Consider the following 26,721-nt stretch of genomic DNA (forward strand, 5'->3'; position numbering starts at 1 on the left):
GAAATATATTTTCTGGTGCGAGTCCAAGCATGCTCCAGTGGAGAAATTTGACCTTGGACGTTTTCTCCATTTTCTACAGAATGGAGTGGATGCGGGCCTTAAATTGGGCTCCATTAAAGTGCAGATTTCTGCCTTGTCCATTTTCTTTCAGAAACAATTGGCCTCACTTCCTGAGGTGCAGACCTTTGTGAAAGGGGTGTTGCATATCCAACCTCCTTTTGTGCCCCCTGTGACACCTTGGGACCTTTACGTGGTTTTGTCGTTCCTTCAGTCACATTGGTTTGAACCTTTACATAAAGTGGAGTTAAAATTCCTCACTTGGAAGGTGGTCATTTTGTTGGCATTGGCATCCGCGCGGCGGGTGTCTGAGTTGGCGGCCTTGTCTCACAAGAGCCCTAATTTGATCTTCCATGAAGATCGTGCTGAGTTGAGAACTCGGCAACAATTTCTGCCAAAGGTGGTTTCCTCTTTTCATATTGACCAACCTATTGTGGTGCCAGTGGCTACTGGCGCTTTGGCTGAGGATAAGTCTCTGGATGTGGTCAGAGCTTTAAAGATTTATGTAGCCAGAACGGCTCCATTGCGGAAAACAGAGTCTGTTTATTCTGTATGCTCCCAATAAGATTGGGTGTCCTGCTTCCAAGCAGACCATTGCCCGCTGGATATGTCATACGATTCAGCAGGCTCATTCCACGGCAGGCTTGCCGTTACCGAAGTCGGTGAAGGCCCATTCCACTAGGAAGGTGGGCTCGTCCTGGGCGGCTGCCAGGGGTGTCTCTGCATTGCAACTTTGCCGAGCTGCTACTTGGTCGGGGTCAAACACGTTTGCTAAGTTTTACAAGTTTGATACCTTGGCCGATGAAGACCTTAAATTTGGTCAATCGGTGCTGCAGAGTCATCCGTACTCTCCCGCCCGCTATAGAGCTTTGGTATAAACCCCATGGTTCTTTGAGTGTGCCAAACATCCTCTAGGACGAAATAGAAAATAGGATTTTAAATACCTACCGGTAAATCCTTTTCTATGAGTCCGTAGAGGATGTTGGGCGCCCGTCCCAGTGCGTACTGTATCTGCAGTTTAGTTCTGGTTACACACAGGTTGTGTTTGGTTTCTTCAGCTTGTTGCTGAATTTTGTTCATGTCCGTTGGCATGTGTTCTGTTGAATGCCATGTTATACGGCATGCTTATGGCGTGAGCTTGTATTGTGCTCACCTTGTTTGTTATTTCCTTTCTTCGAAATGTCCGTCTCGCCGGGCACAGTTCCAAACTGAGTCTGGTGAGGGATATAGAGGGAGGAGCCAGGTCACGCCCCTTTGAAAGTCTTAAAGTGCCCATGTCTCCTGCGGATCCCGTCTATACCCCCCATGGTTCTTTGAGTGTGCCCAACATCCTCTACGGACTCATAGAAAAGGATTTACCGGTATTTAAAATCCTATTATAACAGCAGTGCGGGTTGACTGCTGCGCCCCCAGGCCACACTACCCCTGGAAATAGTCCATCCCTGTTTGTATATACAAAGCAAAAGGCATCTTGTGTAGGAGGTACAGTAAGACAATAGCAGCACAGGGTAGCAATTTGAGAAGCAACAGAGCTATGGAAATGTCTGGTGAAGACAAAAAATAATAATGATTTCACATTAACAGTGACAACAATAAGAAACAGAAGTGAAAGAAACAGATTGGTAACTGACAAGAGCGTATCCTCTACAATTAAGGGTAAAGGATGATAAGTTCTATGTGTTGTTGACCAGCAGAACTAATAGTTGTGCACTGTGCCTTGGGTGGCTGCACTGGTTGATATCTACAATATCTGCTGCGTTACCCTGCTAGTTATTGGCCTTGATTTCTTAAAATGGGACTAACCTTAAAAAATTGCAGTTTGCTGAGAATTGTGTTACCACCCTTTGTGCTGCATTAGCCAATCACACTGTACGCTCTCTTTTCCTTGTTTCTAATTGTTGCGATCTTCACTCCCAGGTAAACACCATTCTCTTAGTCGTTACTGTATTGTTCCTACAAATGAAGCTTACGTCTATCAACACAAATGTGTCCAGTCTGAAGAACAGTCGGTAAGTGTGAGAGACACTGGAGTAATTTACATAGCATAACCTATGTGGTGCAGTACATTTACGTTGGCACAGTTGCACACATTTTTATTGGTTGTGTATATTCAATTTGTGCAGAGTTGTTGTGAAGATTCAGTTTCATTTTTAACGCTCATCTTTAGTTCGAATGTTTTAAACAACTCCTGATAGGAAGGGGGCATCTGTAAGTACATGATAGGAAGGGGGCATCTCTAAGTACATGGATGGGCAAGGGGGCATCTGTAAGTACATGATAGGAAGGGGGCATCTGTAAGTATATGATAGGAAGGGGGCATCTCTAAGTACATGGATGGGCAAGGGGGCATCTGTAAGTACATGATAGGAAGGTGGCATCTGTAAGTACATGATAGGAAGGGGGCATCTGTAAGAACATGATAGGAAGGGGGCATCTGTAAGTACATGGACAGGCAAGAGCCGGGTGCTCGGAAGAGCTGCTGTATAGTATAACTTAGACATGCATTACCCAATGTTCAATTTATGTTGTAAATACACTGTCCTTAACCACTTGCCTGGCATGGTCGCATCAGATGCGACCACACCAGCAAGTGCTTTATCTGACCTGGTCGCACAAGATGCAACCAGTCAGATTAACAGTGTTAGCAGCGGCAGAGAAGGGAAACTTCCCTCCGCTGCTGCTCTTAGCGGGACCGGAAGGTCCCTCTGCCTCCCTGCACCCTCCCCTCAGTGTTGCCGTGCTGCTGATCACTGCTGATCGGTCTGCACAGCAGAACCCCCACCCAGCGGCTGCAGACTATAGCAGCCGCTAGGAAAGTGTAAACCAAACCCCCCAAGCCACCCCCAGCAGCCCCCTATGTACCTGCCAGCTGTCTGGGGTGTAAAAAGTAACGTTGCAATGTTACCGATGTACTTGATCTTCCCGACCGATGTTCCGATGTTTGAGAAAAATTATATATATTTTTTCTTTTTTTAACTAAAATCATTTTGGATAAGGTTAAATTCATATTCTTCACCTAATTCACTCATAAAAAAACCCAGACAATTTCTGAACTTTTTTTTGGGGAAAAATCATCAGTTAAGTGTTGCCAGGTTGGTTCCATACTTTGGTATTGGTATTTTTGACAACCTGTACTCGAGAAATGCCATGAAAACTAACCTCTTCTTAGCAGGGGGATGGTGTTACCTTAACCATTACATTCCTGGTTTGAATGTACTCTAAAGGGCCCTACACACTATGCGATCCGCTGCCGAGCTGGCTAACGGCGGATACGGCAGACCCGGCGGTGGGGGGTCAGTGACGGGGGAGAGTGAAGTTTTTACACTTCCCATGTCACCCGGCTCCATAGCATGCAGGCAAATATGGACGAGATTGTCCATATTGGCCTGCATGCACAAGCGACGGGGCACCAACGATGAACGAGCGCGGGGCTGTGCATCATTCATCGCTGGTACCTCCACACTGAACGATATGAACGGTATTTAGTTCATTAATGACTGAGATCGGTCATATCTTTCAGTAACATCGCCCAGTGTGTAGGGCCTATTAGAAGTCTCTGTATGTTTGTGTTAAAGATAGTGTAGAAATGATTCTATGGGGGTAATTCAAGTAGCTACAGGGATTACCCACAGCTAATTGATCGCACTGCCTGATTCATTTAGCTGGGTTTCCTCGCACGCTAATTACCAGAGGCAGGGTTAGGGTGTGTTCTCATACATTGGGACTGAGGTAGACCTGGCTACAGACGCACATGTACCTGTCAGGAGCCGAATGTGTTGTGAATTCTGAAGAACTGATGCCTCAAGACTCAATGATGATGAACAGAAAGACTAGTGCAGTAGCTGCTTGTGAGTAGAGGTTTGTAGACTCTCCTCTGCTACATTATAGGAAGTCATGGTCACCTGTTCGCACTACTTTATTCATTCCTCTCAACTGTCATGATTTTGGTGGGACAGTCCCATTTCCCAGACACTGTCCCGCTGTCCCACCCATGGGCCTTTGTGTCCCATGGTGTTAAGGGGGGGGGGGGGGGGTTTGGGAGGCCCCCCTGTCACCCACTGCTTTGCTTAGCAAATTGGCTACATTGATGACATCTCCTGGTTGTAAAGATGCTGCAGTCATCATTATCAACTTGATAATGGTGATTACTGTTCTGAACAAAGGCATAAAACGTGTGGCACAAAAAGAGCATATTTATGATTATTTGGAGCTTTTAAAATGGAGTTTTGTTAGTGTTGTTGCTGTTTGCTGTCTTGACAAAGGTCATAAATATGATTAAATTCTCAACCGCCTGCATACTGCGTTACTAATAAAATATAACTTGTTATATCAAGGAGACTGTTGAGGGCTGCCCTTAAAAATGCTGAAGGCTGAGTACGTTTAACAACCAAAGGCATGCGTATGTCAGTGCGTGTCAGCACACCCAAGAGTGGTATATCACTCTTATAAAATGGCCCCTGTTGTGACATGCTGGAAGAATAATGCACGGTCATATGATTTAGTGTGGCCAATCATGTTTGTGAGTTTTCTGTAATTTTAATATACCATTTTATAAATGTACAGTACAAGGCGCCCTAACCCTTTACACAGCTAAAACTGATTACTATGGCGCGATATGCACAATAACGGGAATCATTTTAGAAAGGAGATTGGGCGTGATATATAATTTCTATACCACCCAATGGGGGTAATTCAGAGCTGATCGCAGCAGCAAATTTGTTAGCAATTGGGCAAAACCATGTGCAGTGCAGGGGAGGCAGATATAACATGTTCAGAGAGAGTTCGATTTGGGTGGGGTGTATTCAAACTGAAATCTAAATTGCAGTGTAAAAATAAAGCAGCCAGTATTTACCCTACTGTTATGATTCCAGCACTCTGGTCTGAGGAGATCTTATTGCAAGGACCGGACCACTGGAACGTAATGCTGGGAAAGGGGAATGGAAAGGGAATAGCCCCTGGCGCCCTATCTCCGTTGTCTCGCCCGTGCTGTCAGTACACTCTTGCGAGACTATGGTTGCTTGAGCCCATGGCAGCCGCGTTTGAAGGGCGGATTACGTCTGCCCAACTTCGATGCCCCCTCAGGTCTTAATGAGAGACAAAGAGTGTACCGAGACAGGGTGATAACAAGGGGCCCTCTTACTGAAACAACCAAAAGCCAGGGGCTACTAACTAGCCTAAAACTAAATGTATGTGCGGTTTGCCGCCAAAGGAAAAGAACAACAAAGGAAATGCTGACCACACGCCCACACAATACTTTTGTGTACCGGCGGTGACAGCATAAGCAGAACCCTCTGCAAAACACCAGTGACAGAAATAATAATGGAATACAGCGGCCTAGGCAGACGGACGCGGCAGAGCCGCTACTCACGGAACCGGTACGAATACTGGCAAACGGACAGGAACTCCCAATGCTGCTGACACAGACTCTAAGAACTGGAGGACAGGCAGAATCCCAAACGAAAGACCGGTGGACACCAAGAAGCCAGAAACTTGACCAGGCACAGGCAAAGGCACTGGACCTCAGGACAGGAACGCCTCACGGTAGGACACGGGATCAGACATAGGAATCGACACAGGAATCGACACAGGAAGCTCAGGAACTAGCAGGAACCAAGCTCAGAACTCAAGCAGACTGGATACCCAGAAATATCACCAGCGTCTGTGAATTGCAGTCAGCCAGCATATAACACAGAGGCCTAATTAATAATCTCATGCAGCTGCCCTGTTGCATGACTCCAAACTGACAAGATGCAATTAGCAGCCAGGTGATGCTGAACACATGGGAACAAGCTGCAATTACACAGACTCACCAGCGGCAGCAGACAAGAGTATTCTAAAACAGAGCAAAAGAAAATCCTGGCATGCAAGACAACTTTATAAACATAAAATAGGAATGAACCACTACCTGTGGTTCATAACAGTATCCCCTCCTTAAGGGTGAGCTCCGAGCACCCCATGACACCCACGGGGAACATGAACAGAAGTATAACATAAAATACATAACCAAAATGCAAAAATGGAAATGAGCCACAGCCGTGGCTCATAACACCTACACAGAAACAAAATAACCCACCCAATTCTAACTCTCTCTGGAAATGTTATATCTGCCCCCCCTGCAGTGCACATGGTTTTGCCCAACTGCTAACAAATTTGCTGCTGCGATCAACTCTGAATTACCCCCATTATGTTTATGTATTTGTATTTTGTGACTTTGGGTGTTAGGGGCATTTACCAAGCAAGGTCTATTTTATTGTACAGTATGTTGATATTTTCCAACAAGCAAGAAAACAGAATAGTGTTTTATCTAACCCTAGGGGATATATAATCTTGTCTAATAAAGGTTCAGTCCTTTTCTACAGCAACCTACAATATGACAGATCAATCATGCAAACTTGGTCCTCTAATATAACCAGTTCCTCTGTAACAAGTAGGGGTGTTCATCGGGCCATTTTTTGGGTTTTAGGTTTTGGATCTGGATCTCCTTCATGTTTTGGATCTGGATTGGTTTTGCCAAAACCACCCTTGCAAATTTTGGAATTTTATTTCTAAAAAATCATCAAAACAGCTAAAATAACAGAATTTGTGGGTTTTTTGTTCCCACGGTATTGTTAACCTCAATACCATTCATTTCCACTAATTTCCAGACTATTCTGAACACCTCGCAGGTCACAATATTGTTATCTGCTGCGGGGTACACTGGGCTCCACAAGGGATGGACAATGGGGTGTAGAGTAGGATCTTGATCCGAGGCACCAACAGGCTCAAAGCTTTGACCTTCTTCCCAGAATGCATAGCGCCGCCTCCTATATCACCCCGCCTCCCTGCACAGGATCTCAGTTTTGTAGTTGTTGCTGCAGTAGCAGGCACTTAACAGAGGGGCTGCTCCAGGTAGCCCTATGAAGAGCTTTTTTTCTGAGGAAAAAAGTAAAGACTTCAAGGGCAGCAGCAGTGTTACATGTCAGTGGACATTCACGACTGCAGCTTCGGCTCTCCCCAGCGGCGCTGTACACTCCCGAGCCCTGGTTGCCGGGTAACTACAGCAGGAGGCTCCGGTTTTATTCTTGTCAGGCACACACGACGGGGGCTCTCCGGGATCGCGTGGCCGCGCTTCGGGAGGTGGTAAGTGGGTCCTGCTTGCGGTACCCGGTCTTTATCGCGATCCGGCGCGGTCAGTGGGAGGCGGGCCGCGCGCGCTGGCGGTGGACACTGTGGCAGTACAGGCGATCCCACTAGATCACCAGGGCATGGGACAGGTCAGGTTTTCTCTATAAACCGTTTTATTAGAGCTCGCAGTACCCGGTGGTTTTGCCAGCAGGGGGATAGAGCTTGGACCTGGAGCCCCTCCCCCAGCCCCAGGGCGCCATTTTCTGCAAATGTTCCCGCCCTGGAGCTGCATATCTGTCTCTCCCTCACTCCCTGGCAGTGTCTGCGGCGCCATTATCCCTGAGCTCACTGTTCCTGGGAATGCTTGGGCAAATCCTCCTATGTAAAGCCACCTGGTTGTCAGTGCTGTGACTTTACAGGACACTTAAGTATTCTACCTGCCTTTTTTAGTCGGTGTTAGTTAAGAAAGAGTGCACTTAGTCAGGGTTTCCTAGTACAATTACCCTGTGATATACATCCAGTTCTTACTGTGTACTGTTATGTCTATTGTTATATAGCTGTGTAAGCTAGTCCAGTGCAGTATTATTGTTAGTAATCATCTCTGCATTGTACAGACTGTGACTATTTGTGTGTGCATTTGATAGCTGAGTGGTGTCCATTTCGTGTCTTTCACTCAACCTGCTATCCCTATATTCTATAACATGAGGGGGCTTGGTGCGTCAGGTTTTATCTAATATAGGATTTTCACAAAGATATACTGTATTACGTATTTTTCTCTGTGATTTAGTCACCATATCTCTCCTTTATCTCTGCTGGTGCTGACTACACTGCGCAGGGGTTTGGACAAGAGGTATTGTGCTGCTGGCAAATTGTACTGTGTTACCTGATACCCTCAGAAGCAGACATGATATAATTGCAGTAACGGTTCTGGGGCTGAACACACTGCCGGTGTTGCTGAAGCCGCAGATACCTATGAGGAGAATATAGCAGCTTTGGGCTCTGGGAGCTCCTTGCCCCCCAGTGGGACGGTGGCAAAGGGGGGGAAAAAATTACCCCCGTGGGCCGCTTTTTCCATGCTTCTGCATACGCTAGTTCATAAACTAACACCCCCTATGGGACCCCCAATACTGGTTCAACCGTTTATGGTGCCTGCAGCTGACCTGCCGTAATAAAGAAGTTGAACCAGTCCCTGACTACTAAAAAGTCTGACCGTCGCTCGCCTAAATCCAAGGGGTCCTCTAAGCGAGCGCTTGTCTCCTCACAATCCACTGCTGTCACTGACACCTCGTCGGATGAAGACGGCACTTACACTGACCCCACAGGTTCTGACTCAGATACGGCTGATTGGGAGGGTGGTTCACATGTGGATGTTCCTGATATTTTGGAGGCTATTTTACAGATTACGGATGATCTCGCGCCATCCGTTCCTCCTAAGAAACCAGATAGGTTCAAGCGTCAGAAGGTGATTAAACAAGTTTTACCTCACTCTGACCACCTAATTGATATACGTCAGGAACCCTGGGAAAACCCGGGTACGAAGTTTGTGCCTCAAAAGAAGATGCTGGCTCGCTATCCCCTCGCGCCGGAGCTGTCTAAGAATTGGGAAACGCCTCCTCCAGTGGACTCACATGTGGCTAGGATGGTGGTTTCCACAGCTCTACCGGTCACCACCGTCACGTCTCTAAAAGAGCCTACGGATAAACGTGTGGAGGGTTGTCTGAAAGCGATTTACACCCTCACGGGTGCTGCACAAAGGCCCACTATTGCAGCTACTTGGGCTGCAGAGGCCATTGAAGCATGGGCCTTGGAGTTAGATGCTGAAATCTCCTCTGACCATGCTAGACAATGCTTGTCTTATATTGTCACAGCTTCTCGTTATATTAAAGAGGCGGCTTCTGATGCCGGTATCCTGGCAGCCAAGGCCTCTACTACGTCAGTCCTGGCTCGCCGGATATTGTGGCTGAGATCCTGGTCTGTGGATCTGGACGCTAGAAAAACCCTGGAGGTACTCCCTTTTAAGGGAGATATTCTGTTTGGGGAGGATTTAAATAAGATTATGGCTGACTTGGCTACTGCCAAAACTGCCTGTCTGCCAAGTACTGCTCCTTCTGTGTCGAAGGCTAAAGGTACTTCCTTTCGCCCCTTTCGTCCTTCTGGTAAAGCAAAAGGTCAGGCATGCAGCAAGCAGGCCCACACTTCCAAACCTGGTAAGCCTAAGCCCAAAAACACCTGGGCGGCCCGTCAGCCAGCTTCCAAGACAGATAAGCCTGCCGCATGACAGGGCGGGCCTCCCTCTGGGGGATCCCAGGGTGGGAGGCCGGCTTTTAGGGTATACCCAGGAATGGTTGAAGACCACTTCAGATGCCTGGGTATGGGAAGTCGTCACTCGAGGTTACGCCATAGCCTTCAAAAACCGACCCCCTCATCGATTTTGCCAGACAGATGTCCCGTTGGATAAGACAAAGGCAAACACTCTACATTCGGTGGTACAGACCCTCCTGGATACAGGAGTCGTAGTACAGGTGCCTCTTGCGCAGAGGGGCCGGGGGTACTATTATCCGCTGTTTCTAGTTCCGAAACCGAATGGGTCCTCCCAGCCCATTCTCAACCTCAAGGCATTGAACAGGTTTGTGAAGGTTTCCAAGTTCCGGATGGAAACCCTTCGCTCTATAGTTCTGGCCTTGGAACCTGGGGACTTCATGGTCTCCCTGGATATACAGGATGCTTACCTGCATATTCCTATAGCAGTGTCTCATCAGCAATACCTGAGATTTGCGATTGGCAACTGCCATTACCAGTTTCGGGCGATACCTTTTGGTTTAACAACGGCTCCGCGAGTCTTTACAAAAGTCATGGCGGTGATGACGGTGGTACTCCGCCGTCAAGGGGTCAGGATACTGCCGTATTTGGATGACTTGTTAATCCTGGCAAATTCCCCATAACTTCTCCTGCGTCATCTAGATGTGACGGTCCGGTTTCTGCAAGCCCACGGCTCATCAACTGGAAGAAGTCATCCCTGATCCCTGCTCAGAGCATGGTGCATCTGGGAGCACTATTGGACACTCACAACCAGCGGTTGTTCCTGTCTCAGGAGAAAGTCCTGAAACTTCAGGACAGGATTCGTTGCTTCCTATCTCGTCCGCAAGTGTCGATACATTCGGGCGATGCAGGTGCTGGGCCTCATGGTGTCAGCATTCGACATGGTGGAGTACGCTCAATTTCACTCTCGCCCTCTCCAGAGGCTGATTCTAGCCAAATGGGGCGGCCTGCCTCACCGGATCAGGTCTCAAATGATCTCATTGACTCCGGAGGTCCGTCTGTCGCTGCTCTGGTGGCTTCGGGACCAACAGCTGTGCAGGGGCCGTCCGTTCTGGATATCCGACTGGGTCCTGTTGACGACAGATGCCAGTCTAAGAGGTTGGGGCGTGGTGCTGGAGCAACACTCCCTTCAGGCGCGGTGGACCAAGGAGGAGTCCCTCCTCTCGATCAATATTCTGGAGTTGCGGGCGGTCTTCAATGCCTTGAACCTAGCCCAGCATTTAATTCAGAACCGTCCTGTTCAAGTATAGTCGGACAATGCCACCACAGTGGCTTACATAAATCATCAAGGTGGCACTCGAAGCCGCCTAGCAATGAAGAAAGTCTCACGGATTCTACAGTGGGCAGAACGCCATCTACCGGCCATATCTGCAATATTCATTCCGGTAGTCCTGAATTGGGAAGCGGACTTTCTCAGTCGTCAGGACGTGCATGCTGGCGAGTGGGGCCTCCATCCAGAAGTGTTTCAACTCCTAGTGGAAAGGTGGGGCCTTCCAGACGTAGATCTGATGGCGTCTCGACACAATCACAAGGTTCCGGTCTTCGGAGCAAGGACAAGGGATCCTCAAGCAGCATTCGTGGATTCGCTGGCGGTACCGTGGAGGTTTCGGCTGCCGTACGTGTTCCCTCCGGTGTCACTCCTGCCCAGGGTAATTCGGAAGTTCAAGCAAGAAAAAAGAATTCTGCTTCTCATCTTTCCAGCGTGGCCCAGACGGCACTGGTTCTGACTTGCAAGGCCTATCGTCAGAGCGTCCAATTCTACTTCCACAACGCCCAGACCTCCTCGTTCAGGTCCCCTGTGTCTACCAGGACCTAGCCCGGCTGTCTTTGACGGCGTGGCTCTTGAAGCTTCCGTCTTAAGGGCTAAAGAGTTTTCTGAGGCGGTCATTCAAACTATGTTGCGGGCCCGGAAACCGGCTTCGGCTCGGATTTACTATAGGGTCTGGCATTCTTACTTTGTTTGGTGCGCATCTAACGATTATGACGCTTCCAAGTTTAGTATAGCCAAGTTGTTGGCTTTTCTTCAGCAGGGCCTGGACTTAGGCCTGCGTCTGGCCTCCCTCAAGGTTCAAATATCTGCCTTGTCGGTGTGGTTTCAGAGAAAAATTGCGACCTTACCTGATGTGCATACCTTTACTCAGGGCGTGTTGCGTATCCAACCTCCCTATGTCCCGCCTGTGGCTCCTTGGGACTTGTTGGTGGTTTTGGAGGCGTTACAAGAGTCTCCATTTGAACCTCTTGGTTCAGCTGACCTTAAGTGGCTTTCCCTTAAGGTGGTGTTTCTGCTGGCTATTGCTTCAGCTAGAAGAGTGTCGGATTTGGGTGCCTTGTCCTGTAGTTCCCCATATCTGATATTTCACCGTGACCGGGCGGTTCTTAGGACTCGTCCCGGCTATCTACCTAAGGCGGTTTCTTCGTTCCACCTTAATCAGGAGATTGTAGTTCCGGCACTTGTTTCTCCTGATCTGTCTCCCAAAGAGCGGTCTTTGGATGTGGTACGTGATCTCCGTATCTATGTGAAGAGAACTGCTCCTATTAGGAAATCTGATTCTCTTTTTGTTGTGTTTGGGTTTCAAAAACGGGGCTGGCCTGCTCACAAGCAAACTCTGGCCAGATGGACTAGAATGGTGATTGCACATGCTTATGTGAAGGCTGGTCTCTCTGCTCCTGATCACATTAAGGCCCATTCTACTCTGTCTGTTGGACCTTCTTGGGCGGCCCAACGTGGTGCGACCCTTGAACAATTGTGCAAGGCGGCTACATGGTCCTCTGTGAACACGTTCATAAGGTTCTATGCCTTCGATACTGCCGCTTCCCAGGATGCTTCCTTTGGACGCCGGGTTCTTGTGCCCGCTACAGTGCGTCCCCTCCCATAAGGAACTGCTTCAGTACATCCCCATTGTCCATTCCTTGTGGAGCCCAGTGTACCCCGCAGCAGAAAACGAGTTTTATGGTAAGAACTTACCTTTGTTATAACTCTTTCTGCGAGGTACACTGGGCTCCACAAGGCGCCCACCCTGACGCACTTAGCTTCTTTGGGTTGGTATGGCATTAGCCACTGACACGTCTCCTGTCGTGAGAATGCGGTGTTGTGGCTACTAACCGTTGTCGTCTCTTTTCCTGCTACTGCATTGGACTGGTTAACTAAAAACTGAGATCCTGTGCAGGGAGGCGGGGTGATATAGAAGACGGCGCTATGCATTCTGGGAAGAAGGTCAAAGATTTGAGCCTGTTGGTGCCTCGGATCAAGATCCTACTCTACACCCCATTGTCCATTCCTTGTGGAGCCCAGTGTACCTCACATAGAGTTTTAACAAAGGTAAGTTCTTACCATAAAACTCGTTTTTATCCAGTTTAGGTCAAAAGGTTGCACCAAGGTAGCTGGACGGAGCAGCAGCATCCCTTAAATGTATATACTGGGAGGACAAAATATATATAAAAAAGAATGTATTTTAAAAAAAGATGCATTAGGCAAGGCTCAAGATTTCAGTTTACAAAAAGATGATTATGGCAAAGAAGAATAAAAAATACAATATTTTAGATTTAATTTATTTTAATTTATTTAGGATCAAATTCTTCATTTCCTCCAAGTTATCTTCGATATGCAGAAAGTTCAGTATGTGTGTGGAGTGTTTTTTTTTATAGTAATTTAATTTAAATTGAGCTAATTTACAATTATTATTAATAATATTAACTTGAATTAATTACAATGTGGTGATAAGAAGAGTTATGAAAATAGGACAATAAGTTATAAAAAGAATATCGAATAGACACTACACCCTGAAATGGACGGAGCACGCCTGGATGTATTCTGGGAGGATACAGCACAAAATATAAAAAAAAAGATGTCTTTTATTTTGGGTAGACTGACAGAACACCCCTAGATGGACGGAGCAGCTGCAGTCCCTGGATGTATACTGGGATGACAGCACAAAATATTAATTTAAATAAAAAAATATATATTATTTTTTATATTACACACTGCGCTTACAGTGTCCCACAAATTAGTCAAAAATATGAAGAAGTGTTTTTTTATATCACACACCAGTGGTTACAGTGTCGTACAGATGAATCAGAAATATATATAATAATTACACACTGCGGTTGACTACACCGAAAGCGTTGCACAATGCGTTTATTAGTAGGAAATAATATACTGCGGTCTGACCGGCAGTGTCGCAGTACTTATGAAAATAAAAATATTATAGTACACTGGAGTACAGCACAAACAAAAAAATAGATATAGTTTTTTATAATTATAATTTTTGTCTTTTTGCTTATATTATTTTAATTTTACACTGGGGCGGAGCCCCTGGATGTATGGATGGACAGTTCACCCCTTTCAGATACAGCAGACAGAGCACCCCTTTCAAAAACTTAATAGAAATATATTTTTGGCTTTGGATCACACACAGAGGATATATAGTAGTAGTATACGGCTGCCGCTGTACTAGTAGTCAGAGTGACGCACCAATAGAAATATATTTTTTTCTCTGGATCACCCACAGGATATATAGCAGTAGTGTACAGCAGCCGCAGTACTAGTAATCGGAGTGACGCACCAATGAAATATATTTTTGACTTTGGATCACACAGATATAGCAGTAGTGTAAGTGTATGGCAGCCGCAGTACTGATTGACGCACCAATTAAATAAAATATATTTTTGCCTTTGGATCACACAGAGCTATATAACAGTAGTGTACAGCAGTACACATCCCTTATAGACAGAGAACAACACCTGGTCTGTCCTATACACAGCCACAGTATGCTAGTGCAGTGCACTACTGTACTGTGTAGAGCCCTACACAGTGACTGACACAGCACACCTACACAAGCAGCACTGCTCTTTCCTGCCCCCCTCTGCCCCCTCTACTCTCTCTTGCCCCCGCTGCTCTCTCCTGCCCCCCTTTGCTCTCTTATGCCTCTTCCTCAACTACAGCAACACAGAAGGAACACGTCCTTTGCACTCTCCAAGTCCATAGTGAGGATGGCGCCGATCACCGGGGACTTATATAGAATCACCAAAACCCGATAGATCCAACAGCAGGATGATGACATTTTGCCTAGACTCGTATCCCAGCTCGGATCCCCAAGTTCAGGGGGGTCGGTTCTCAGGGAACTGAACCCGCTCATCCCTAGTAACAAGCACTACATATACAGTACTGGGCAGATGTACTAAGCCATAATGTGCCAACCAATCAGCTTCTTTCATTTTTCAAACCCAGCCTGAAACATTGCCGTTAGGAGCTGATTGGCTGGTACTATATCTCTCTCCACTTTATCACTCTCTAAGGCTTAGTACAGCTCCCCACATGATCACATGACAATGTTAAGAGTCCATCCAGTTAAGTTGCTTGGTTCCCTGTCAGATGTTATTGCTTATTCCCAATACAGATGATGCAATTTCACTGGCAGGGTCAGTGTTATGGATCGCTGCAGATCATCGTCATTTCCCATTAGTGTGCTTTCAGGTTCCACCCACCAGAGATAATGGTGCATGCCTGTTAATCTAGATCTTCTGCCCTTTGCTGGTGAAGTCATCAGATATTACCAGCTATAGGGAAGCCCACCCACTTTGTCTTGTATGGATATTGCAAGTCCTCCAGCTGTGTCTATCTTTGGTCTTGATTCTGCCTCTTGCTTGTCTTTTCTGCCCCTTATTGAATCTTGTGTACTGATTCCTGCTAACGGGGGTAATTCAGACTGGATTGCGGCAGTGCCAGTGATCGCAGTCTGAATTCCTTTGTGGAGTGTACAGACGCACCCAGGAGCCCAGTGAGATGATAACAGCATCTCTGGGTTGCGATCGCCTTTGCCTGATTGACAGGCAGAGGCGGTCACGGGAGGGGGCGTGCCAACAGCATTAGAACGCCGTTGGCGGGGCGCAGTCTGGGCAACGCAGGGGGTGGGCCATGGCGGCTGAGTGACATCACACGCAGTCGCTGTGACCCAGGATGCGGTGGGTGGCCCCCTGCCAGCGTGGAGGAGCTGCGCAGGCAGGGAGCTACTTGCCAGGTGCATAAGCATCGCCGCCATGCAATGCTTTTGCACCCTTGCGGGGGGGGGGGACAGAGCCAGACATGCGGGGCGGACTAGCTCTGTGCTGGGCGTCCCCTCACATGTCTGAGTAAATGATCGTAGATGTGCTAAATTTAGCACATCTACGATCAGATCTGAATGACCCCCAACATCTGTTGACCATGCTTCCTCCTCATTCCTTGTCTGCTGGGTTGCTGTATTGACTCCTGTGCAACAAATCCTGCTAATCCACTTACTATGCTTACTGGTCAGCTTTGTTGTCACACTGAGCTCTAACACCAGCTCATGCTCCAAGACTCTTCCTCCTGAGTAAATCCTATTGACAGGACCGACAGGTGTGGAAAAAGGTTGAGTGATGGAGATCAGTCCACGCGATAAAAAGGTGGACCAGGGTTTGTTCATTAGCCAGGTAGAACAAAGGATGTAAGTCAACACAGGGTTAATTCAGCAGGTGCAGAAAGCAGATATAAGTGTCTATATTATCTGTCTTAGGAGACACTGAGGGGCACGTCTGTCTCTAATGAAGGTCTGAGGGAGAAGACGTGTGGGCAAGCCATGCAGTAGCGCATTGGGTTGGAGGACGCCATGACGTCAGCACATATCCGTCATTATGGGATAGAGTACTGCAGCAGAGGACATAGAGCAGAGTGCTCTATGAATCCAATTGGGGAATGCTCATTGCAATCCTGCCCCCCCCTCCCCTGCCTCTGAAAGAGGACGACAGTCTAGAAGCCCTGTGCAGCATGAAGACAACAGGGGGGGAAAACATCGGGCATACAGTTACCATCGATGGTTGATTGCCATCCCTAGTCGTGATGTCTTGTCTGAGTTGGGTCCTCTGTGTGACTAGAAGAGCTTTACAGTATGTATTCATGTACAATAGACTTGCAGTTTCTACTGAAAGTAAAGAAGATAACTATTGTAAAACTATGTTCCTAAAATAACATTTAAGGCAAAATAGTGAATTCTGTAACATTTATATTAACAAATCAAAGGACAGCATTGGAGTTTGGACATTGCATCTATAGTGAGAAGACGTAACATACTGTACCTATGTACCTATGTCATTCACTTTATCCCAAATTTTCCATCCTCTCTTCCAGGATTCTGGCATTCAAAGCTCTGGCTCAGGTATTCATTCTTGGCTGCACCTGGAGCATTGGCTTCTTCCAGTTTGGGCCTGCTTCCCTGGTTATATCTTATATTTTCACCATATGCGTCTGCCTTCAGGGTCCCTTCATCTTCCTTGTGCATTGTCTGCTCAATCACCAGGTAAATATCCACGTGGAAACGGAGAGGCTAAATGTGGGCAGCTATGTGTTGTGAAAGGGGACACTCCATTGGAGCCTTGACATTTCTTCTCAATTCTGCCGGGGAATAATTACTGTGGAAAACAAAACCCGACTAACTGTCCCCGCTATGTCCTTGAGTACAAGTACATACAGTACCATTTTTTTGTATATGAAAGATCCTAAAATTCAAATACCAAAGCTCATTTAAATAAATCTGCAGAAAGCAGACTTACCCTTCATTGTGCATTTCCAGTATTTAGAAGAGAGGAGGCCATTGGGCTACATGAAAACATTCCAATCCACTATTGGCAAGGAGCTCTGGGGGCTTGTCCACTATATCTTGGCACTTTATGAATAAGTGAAACCTGTATTTTCTAGAGATGTACGTGGGCCCCCACTGTTTCAGTTTTGGTTCTAATTTCATCCCTGTGTTTTGGTTTGGATTTCATTTCGGTTTAAAATCAATAAAAAAACAATAATCATTAATAGAAAATGATAATAACAACTAAAATCATGTCGTTTTTGTAATCCAAAACCCCAAAATTTGGATTTAAAATCCAAATTTCGATCTGTGGGAAGATCCCAACTGGCACTCGATTTGGATCAGATCTCCTCGGGAGATCCGAACCGGGCTTTGGTTCGATTTGCATCCACAAATTCAGGTGGATTTGGATTTCTGGAGAACCGAACCGTACATCTCTAGTATTTTCCTTTCACAGGCCAGGGTTTTTCTTTAATTCTAAACATTTTGGAATAATAGATTTCTACAACCCTGAGTACATTTTCTTTGGTTTAGTATTTTCTCCTGAACTTTATTCTACGAAGTGATTCATTTTCCCAGTGTTTTCTTTTGTATTTCTTAGGTATTACACACACATACTGTATGTACATACACACTGTAAAAGGTGTATTAAGTATGTGAAGCTCAGTAGTATGAGAAAGTAGTAGTATTTTGAAAATTAAATTAACCTTTTATGTCTTATGTTATGCGATTTACTAGCTATCCTGTCTACTAACCAGCTGCAGCACTGTGTCTATAAGGAGATCTAAGCCTTGTAAATAGTTTTACTGCTGTACAATATAACAACAGAGAAAACCCTTAATATTTAACATACAGCACATCACACTGAGACCTGTTGTGTATATTGTTACAAAACTGAGCCCATGGTAAAAAATATATTAGTCGCTATACGCGAAGTAATATGTTTTTTGTAATACACTTAGGGAGTAATTCTGAGTTGATCGCATCAGGATCTTTGTTAGCAATTGGGCAAAACCATGTGCAGTGCAGGGGAGGCAGATATAACATGTGCAGAGAGAGTTAGATTTGGGTGTGGTGTGTTCAATCTGCAATCTAAATTGCAGTGTAACAATAAAGCAGCCAGTATTTACCCTGCACAGAAACAAAATAACCCACCCAAATCTAACTCTACCTGCAAATGTTATATCTGCCCCACCTGCAGTGCACATGGTTTTGCCCAACTGCTAACAAAAATCCTGCTGCTATCAACTTGGAATTACCCCCTTAGTTTGTGCATTTGCACCTCCGCTATACTAGGTGAAAGGCGTATCTACACTTCCGCCCAACTTTGCATGGCCTGCAGTTTTGTCGATGCCCTCATTGACCTTTGCCAATGTGAGAACGCCTGTCCACGGTCCAGTTCTGCCTCTTCTGTCTTAAGAGGAAATGCGATGGAAGTGTGTAATACTCTGCAATGCCTGTACTTGTGTGCGCTCAGTTCTGGTGCATGAGCAGTGTGGAAACACACAAGATACTTTGAAATAAGCTGTATAGGTTTCACTCAACATCAGGCACTTTGTACTGTCTGCTTGATCATGCCATTACCTGTTTGCAGGTGACTGCAGAGTACCGCAAACTGTTCCGCAGGCTTCACACACGCAGCAAACAGGCATCAGATGCATCTACCAGTGGCAGCGTGCAAACAGTGAGTGTTAGCCTCTCAGCATACTCCTGGCTTTCCTTTTCCACATCCAGTGGAACTTCCAAGTATTAATTCTATGTTGTTTTTTTCCCTAGGTAAACATGTATTCCATTACTAAGCCCACAGTGAACACAGAGGCGCCTTCCAGTGAGAAGACAGCCTCTTGGGTATAGCTTACATGGTGGCATCATGATCAGCCGTTCTTTCTGGGAACCATTGGCAGTATTAGATTCTCAATCAGCCATTTCTTACCAAGGATAGTAATGACATCTCATTGCTCATCACAAGGTTTCCCACATGCTCCTAAGAAATGTTTATGAACTATAAATATATAAATTTTTTGAATAATTTTGAACACCGCACAGTTAATAAAATATTGGACAAGTCTCATTAAATCTCATTTCGTTCCATTGCACAACATCTGTACACTATTTGCTTTCAAGGAATATTGTAGTATTTGCCAGTTGTGTAGGGTTCTAATCTAATCTTAGCCTTTGAGGCAGGGCCGCCATCAAGGGGGTACTGTGGGCACAAATGTCACGGGCTCGGCCATTTTGACAGAGAGTGGAGGGCCCGGGCCTCTCATACCGCCCGCCGCTGCCCTGCTGTTAATGATGGCGGCCCCCTGTTCTCCCGTCTCCAGCTGGCCGCTACCCATGCACTAAACTATTACAGGAGCCTGCACTGTACAATAAAGTTTTTTTATAAAGCACTTCAGTCGCCCAGACCGAGAGGGGGCCTGGGTGGCAGCTGTGGGATAGAGGCCAGGCTGCCAGCTGGTTACAGCTGTCACACGGGGCAAACAGCCAGGTCAGAGCTGGTAATATTTTGAATTAACGCCAGCCATGAGCCAATCAGGCTATGGGGCAGTGTGCGTGTGTTGCCCATAGCAACCAATCAGATTCTGTCTATCATTTCTCTATTGCATTCTAGAAAATGATAGAATCTGATTGATTTCTATGGGCAACATCACCACTAGAATCTGATTGGTTGCTATGGGCAACATCACCACTTTTCATTTTCAGAACCTTTAGTATATTTACCCCTCTGAAGACAGGTTTGGTCATCTACGTAAAAATTAAATCTGGGACATCCGTTTTCCAAATTGGCAGATACATTTAGCGAACAGAACCTGTAGCGAGCTCAGTGAGCCACCGAGCCCACAGCATGGCAAGCTTAGCGAGCCCGCAAGGCGCTTCGTTGCACTCGCCCCCCTATCGGCATTCTGGCGGTCGGGAACCAGGTGTCAGTATTCCGACCATCGGGATCCCGGCCGCCGGTCAAGCAATCCCAACCCTATGAAAGAATGTATCTACCTCTTTTTTTGATTTCTAACCAATATGTGTAATTTTATTGTATGAAGCAAACGTTTAGGATTATTTTTATTATTTTCCCTTTTTTTCCCTTGAACTAGAAAAATTAATTGTAAAGTAAACAGATTTGAAAGCTCCAGTTACAGTATGGTCTGTTTATCATTTGTCTATCTAGTAATGGCAACAATACAAATGGTACTAGTGTTTATCTATTAAGCTCTTGTTTAATTGTTTTCTAGCTTTTTAGGATATATTTTGCCTTAAACTTGTATGTTGTGAGTAGATTACTATATACAGTAATCCTATAAAATGACAACACACAAAGTGTAATACAGTAAACTGAACACAAGATGTCACTGTGGTTCCTCTTTGTAATTGAACTTTGTAAAATATATGAGTCTAATAGCAGGATTGCAACATGAATATTATCTAGAGATGTGCAAGGACCCCCTCAGTGTTTTGTTTTTGCTTTCCAGTTTTGGCAAAACCACCCTCATGTGTTTAGGATCTCAATTTTTTTTTCTAAATTGCTAAAAACAGCTAAAATCATGTAATTTGGTCCTGTTTTTCTTCCTACATTATTATTAACCTCAATAGCATCAATTATCAGTCATTTCCAGTCAATTTTGACCACCTCACAATATTGGGGGCCATTCAGACCTGATCGCTCGCTAGCATTTTTTGCAGCGCTGCGATCAGGTAAGAACTGCGCATGCACCACAATGCGCAGGCGCGTTGCACCAGTACAAAGCGGTTCGTTGCTCTGTGATGGGTTTGTGCAAAGAATCCATTCGCACGTGCCATCGCAAGGTGATTGACAGGTAGAAGGCGTTTGTGGGTGACCGTTTTCCGGGAGAGTTTGGAAAAACACAGGCGTTCCCAAGCGTTTACAGGGCGGGTGTCTGACGGCAATTCCGGTCCCGGACAGGCTGAAGTGATCGCAGCGGCTGAGTAAGTCCTGGGGTTCTCAGAAACTGCACAAGATCTTTTTGTACCACTTGGCTGCACATGCGATCGCACACTTGCACAGCTTAAATACAGTCCCTGGTGGGTGCCGACTATGCGAACGCAGGACTGCAAAAAACAGCTATTAGGCCGATTGTTCACTATTACTGTCTAATTGCTTGCTGGCTAAACAAGCGACAGAGTAGCAGCACAAACACGCACAGCAGATTAAAAGCCTATAGCACATCTGCTCTACTAGACTGGGAGCGAGAAGGTGTGGCATCCTCATATGAGGTTACAGAAGAGGATCCCTGACTGTGTTTTGCCCCTTCTTCCATAGGGATCCGGTCTCTATCGACAGTGACTAGGTTGACACTATCTAGGTCGACCACTATTGGTCGACAATAACTAGGTCGACAGGGTCTCTAGGTCGACATGTTCTAGGTCGACAGGTCAAAAGGTCGACATGAGTTTTTACTGATTTTTTTTTTTTTACCTTTTCATACTTAACAATCCACGTGGACTACGATTGAAACGGTAATCGGTGCCAAGTGAAGCGGTAGCGGAGCGAGGCACCTTGTCCGAAGCATGGCGAGCAAAGCGAGCCATGCGAGGCGACACGGTGCACTAATTGGGGTTCCTGGTCACTCTACGAAGAAATCGACACCAAAAAAACATTAAAAACTCATGTCCACCTTTTGACCTGTTGAACTAGACCATGTCAATCTAAAGACCCTGTCGACCTAATTACTGTCGACCAATAGTGGTCGACCTAGCCACTGTCGACCTAGTTACTATCTACCTTCCATACCACACCCCTTCCATAATAGGCATTCTTCTAATGCATGAAACAGCAGTAGCACTAGCTGGACTACCACTTGATAACGAAGTCCAAGACCTGAGCATTTCTTAGCAGCTGCATGTGGTGCATTGCATGTTGGAATTTTTACATTTTTTGGCAGTTAATTTTCTCTTTAGAGGTGATGTTTTATTTAACATTGTGAAATATTGTTTAGATTCAGGAGCCCTATCATAAACTTTCTGTCCCCGGACCACCTTTAGTAGATGTTGAAGTACTATCATGTCTAGGGTAGTAATGCGGGAAACATTGGCATGTTATGGCCATTTTCGGGGTGAGCAGATGACGTTGCCTGCGATTCCTGCATTGGAAAACATGGCACCGGTGTGCCTGCATATGCAGCCTGGCTTCCTCTATTTCTGGGTTTCTGCGTTGCGATCACATTTCAAATGCTATCGCAATGCAGGGCGGCACTACACATGCGGTGCGGCATCTGTCCCCAGCATACGATTTTAACACACAGAGGAACAAGTTGTGACTGATACGCACACTATCATATATACTATGGAACAGTCTGCGATGGTAACTGGGAGATGTCTAGAAGTGCATGCAAAAATTGTACATTTTCAGCCCCCCTCCCTCCCCTCCATGAACATCACGCAGGGGATTTCCCACTGGTCTCAGATTCCAAATTGAGGCAAAACGTCATCCTCCCGGCATCTGATTATGTGTGCTGTACCCATGTGCGTTTATTCATGTACATATATAAGCCATGTATCTCCACTCAGTGTGAGCCGAGCTGCCAGTAAAAAAGAGAGTACTTTTTTTATTGTCTAATTTGTTTTTACTGTTCTGTGCACTGTACCCCAGTATGCTGTTCCCCAGTATGACTTTGTTCACATATGTAGAAAAGCCCTTTGAATCCCTTCAGTGTGACCTGAGCTGCGAATTAAAGCAAATTCAAAATATATTAAAAATGTATTGTTTGTAATGTTCTGTGCGCTGTACCCCAATGCGACTTTGTTCATGTATATAGAAAAGCCCTTTGAATTCCCTCAGTGTGAGCTGAGCTGCGAATTTAAAAATGGATAATGATCAGTTTCGAGAAGCTAAATACTATCGCTGCAGCTGCTGCCACCAGTCATGACACGCGGCTGCTGCGACCCGGAGAGCGACAGGTAGCTCGCTGCTAACGCGCTGGTAGGGAGCTACTCTTCAGGTACAAAAGCATCGCCGCCGTGCGATGCTTTTGTACCTGTGCGGCGGTGGGAGGGTCAGACATGCAGGGCGGACTAGCCTTGTGCTGGGCGTATATATGAATATGGCTTGGTCTTGACATATCGCTTACTACTGCGTATATAAAAAAAATTTTTTATACTGTACAGAGGTATAGTGGAAGTAAGGTAGCAGTTAAATAATGTAGCAGAGCTAATGTACAGCTGGTGATGTCCGGAATCTCATCCACTGATAACAGTAATTTTAAGTAACTAAGGGCAAGATTTACTAAGCCCGGTGAAGTGATAAAGTACCAGCCAATCAGCTCCTAACTTCCATGTCACAAGATGGATTTGAAAAATGACAGAGAGGAGCTGACTGGCTGGTGCTATATCACCTTCCACTTTATCACTTCACCAGGCTTAATAAATCTGCCCCCGAATGTCTCTTTCCAGATATGACCACTAGATGGCACTAATGCTCCACCGGTGTACACTTAAGGCAGGGAATGAAAGTCCATCTTGGATTATACTCATACATTCGTTGTCATATCTACTCATTCACTGTACTAAGGCGGCTCCCATGTGTCGCTCAGTTTACTCTCGCTGCACTAACGCTTTCTTTGGAGACTATTACAGTACGTTGCAGGAGTGCCTTGCTAGGCTGTCACCAATTTAAGGGTCACCACTTAAATAACCAAGGCACCTGCGGCCCCACAGTACATGAGAGCGGGTACTTTAACAGAGAGTTTGTGACCTTGTCTGTAAGCGCCAGGGTGCGTTGATAGCTTACTTGTAACAGGGCCTTCCAGCTAGCCCAGACACAGCGTCTCCCACATCCCCCGTCTCCCCTCAGCATGTCAGAGCGTGGTTGGCTCTGCTGTGGTTACTCGGACACGGCTCTCTCTCACGACTCCTGCGACTCCTCACTCCTCGTTCGCCGGCTCCTCTCTGCTCTGTGATAGCGACAATTAACTCCCGGCCAGCCACAGGAGCTGCGCTGGCCGGGATTTACTCCTCAAATACAAAAGCATCGCCGCAGTGCGATGCTTTTGTATTTGTGCGGGGAGGGGGGGGTGGCGGTTCGGACTGACATGCATGGCGGACTAGCCCTGTGCTGGGCGTCCCCCTGCATTCAGGGAAGATGATTGTAGCTGTGCTAAATTTAGCACAGCTGCGATCAACTCGGAATGACCCTCTTAGGCCCAGACCTGAGGGTCTGGTTCTGCTACTCACATAATGAAAATCAGGTAGCTTTCTTCTCTGCCTCCAGAACTTTCTTCACATCCAGGTCCAGTTACATCAGCTGCTTATACACCTTTCTCCCCATTCACAACATTAAACTCAACCATCTCTCCTCCCACTCTGCGGTGGTACTTCCTGGGGAGATTCACACATCTTCCTTCCCATTGGTGTCAATATAATGGGTGCAATGTGTGCGGTACACACGGGTCCCTGGCTCCAGGGGGGGCCCACATCGCAAACACTGCACCCATTTTAATACTTAACTTTCCGGAGTCCAGCGCCGGGCGCTGCAATCGCGGTGGAAATTGCTGTCAAAATGGCCACCGCGCATGTGCGGTAGCCAAGTTGGTCTCCGGATCATGGCGAGCACCATATTTCCAGAGACCTGTGCATGCTCAGTAGACTCTGGCACAATGTCAGAGTCTACAGTGCCGTACAGAGGAGGGGGCCCACCCAAAGTTGGATACGGGCCCCCTCCTCTGTTGAAACACCCCTGTTCCTTCCTGGTTTATAAAACCATTTCCATGATGCACGCTGACCCAGATGACTGTCCCAAAATGTTTTTTGTGCTATCCTGGGTATCAGAGTCTGTTGAAATGGTCATGCCAATCACTTTAATATGTCAAATATAACAGGTTTAGCACCACTAGCTGTGGCTCTTCTGCCAACTTAAGACCGGATCCTTGCATAGCAGATGCTCCCAGGCAGGGGCGGATTGGGAAATAAAAGTGGCCCTGGAAAAATTTCTAGAAGTGGCCTCATGTGAGCGGCACCAAATCAACAGTAGGCGGAACCAATACCAAAGTAGGCGGGATTATTACTTCAAAATGTAATGTAGGCGGAGTTAAACCTACAAATGACAGAGCATGTCATATTAGCTGGACCTAACACATTAAAAAGTTTAGAAAGTATTGTTTTGTAGCAGAATTAGTTAAGAAATTAAACTTGTGGTGACATTTAATCCACTGCACATTTACTAAATACATTTTAAAGCAATTATAGCTACTTAATGCTATGCTCTATTACAGTGGTTCTCCAGCTCGGACTTCAGGACTCCAAACAGTTCATGTTATCCAGGTCACATAGAAGGTGCACAGGTGTACCCATTTCTCACTAGCATATTTTTAAAAGGTGGAGCTAATTCTTTCACTTGTGATTCTGTGAGAAGACCTGGAAACATGTACTGTTTGGAGTCCTGAGGACTGAATTTGAGAACCTGTGCTCTATTAGAAACAAGGAATACCATCACCACTAGCACTTCCTCCCGACCTACCACCGCTACTGCTACCACCACCACCAGACCTGCCACTAAGATATCATCATCATCATCATATTTTGACATACCCCCTCCACACCAGTGTGTTCCTACATACCCACTATACAACAGCACTGCACGACATTACCCCATATATGCTACACTACATATCTACACTACATCACTATCAGGGCCGGAGCTTTCACTAGGCAGCTTTAGGCAGCTGCCTAGGGGCGCCGGGACCTGAGGGGGCGGCCTGCTACAGCTGCCTAAAAAAGGTAGCATAGTCCTACCTTTCACAGCCACTGCAATCCCCCAGAACTCATATATTACAGTAGCCGCGACTGCTAAGCTCCCGTATTGCAGCCTCCAGCTCCACCTCCACCCAGCACAGGCAGTAACTTTGACAGCTCCTGGAGTCCTGGCTGGGGGTGACATGGAGCACTGCTCATCATTCCATGCTCTTTCACAGACTACTCAGTTCCAACTCTGCACTGCAGCCTCAGTTAAGGTGGCTGCACAGAGGATTCTCTGCATTGATAAGGAAAGAGAGCGAGAGCAGCGGTGTGGTGGTGGGGGGGGGGGGGGGGGGGGGGATAAGGAGCAGGCATGCACACAGTCTGGGGGGATGAGCAGCAGCATGTACACAGATTTTGGGGGGATAGAACAGCAGATATTTAACAGAGTACGTGGAGGGGGTGAAAGCAGCATGCCTTTCATTTGAAGGGTGGGTAGGGGGAAGGGGCAGAAGGCAGAAGTTTTGCCTAGGGTGCCGAGAAACCTTGCACCGGCCCTGATCACTATACTGTACATCAGTGAGTTGTAGGTAGAATGGGAGGGCAGCGTCTAAATGACTGTAGGCATCTATGTAACAGTGAATGTTTTTTGTCAGATACTAGCTAGCACCTGTCATCTAATGCAAACAGGCTCTTGTGTATAGCGTGTGCTTGTGCCGCTGCTCTGTCACTTAATTTAGTCAGCCAGCTCGCTGCAGAAAAGTTGGATTGTCCATGCCCACTAGCCATTTTCCCAAGTTTAGTCATGTTGGAGGCATGCCCAGCACTTCGGAGCAGCAGGGCATTCCCCCAGTACCTCTCAACTATGAATAAACAGCACACATGTAAATGAGTGTTTTCTTACTTTCTCTGTAACGGGGAACCTCTTAAGATATTGGTGGTCATTCCAAGTTGATCG

The 26,721-nt window shown here is 46.4% G+C and overlaps 1 protein-coding gene across 1 annotated transcript in view; it reads left to right on the plus strand.

The window, feature by feature from the left end:
- The window catches only part of LOC134936596 (adhesion G protein-coupled receptor E1-like), a 156,098-nt gene extending 135,936 nt beyond the window's left edge, over positions 1-20,162 (plus strand). Inside the window, exons 13-16 of the mRNA XM_063931703.1 lie at positions 1,975-2,066; positions 16,625-16,793; positions 18,670-18,759; positions 18,852-20,162. Coding sequence (XP_063787773.1) covers positions 1,975-2,066; positions 16,625-16,793; positions 18,670-18,759; positions 18,852-18,929 — 429 coding nt within the window. The 3' untranslated portion in view covers positions 18,930-20,162. The remainder of the gene's footprint in view (positions 1-1,974; positions 2,067-16,624; positions 16,794-18,669; positions 18,760-18,851) is intronic.
- The last annotated feature ends 6,559 nt before the right edge of the window (positions 20,163-26,721 follow it).

This window comes from Pseudophryne corroboree, chromosome 6, assembly GCF_028390025.1.
Source record: "Pseudophryne corroboree isolate aPseCor3 chromosome 6, aPseCor3.hap2, whole genome shotgun sequence".
Taxonomy (NCBI): Eukaryota; Metazoa; Chordata; class Amphibia; order Anura; family Myobatrachidae; genus Pseudophryne; species Pseudophryne corroboree.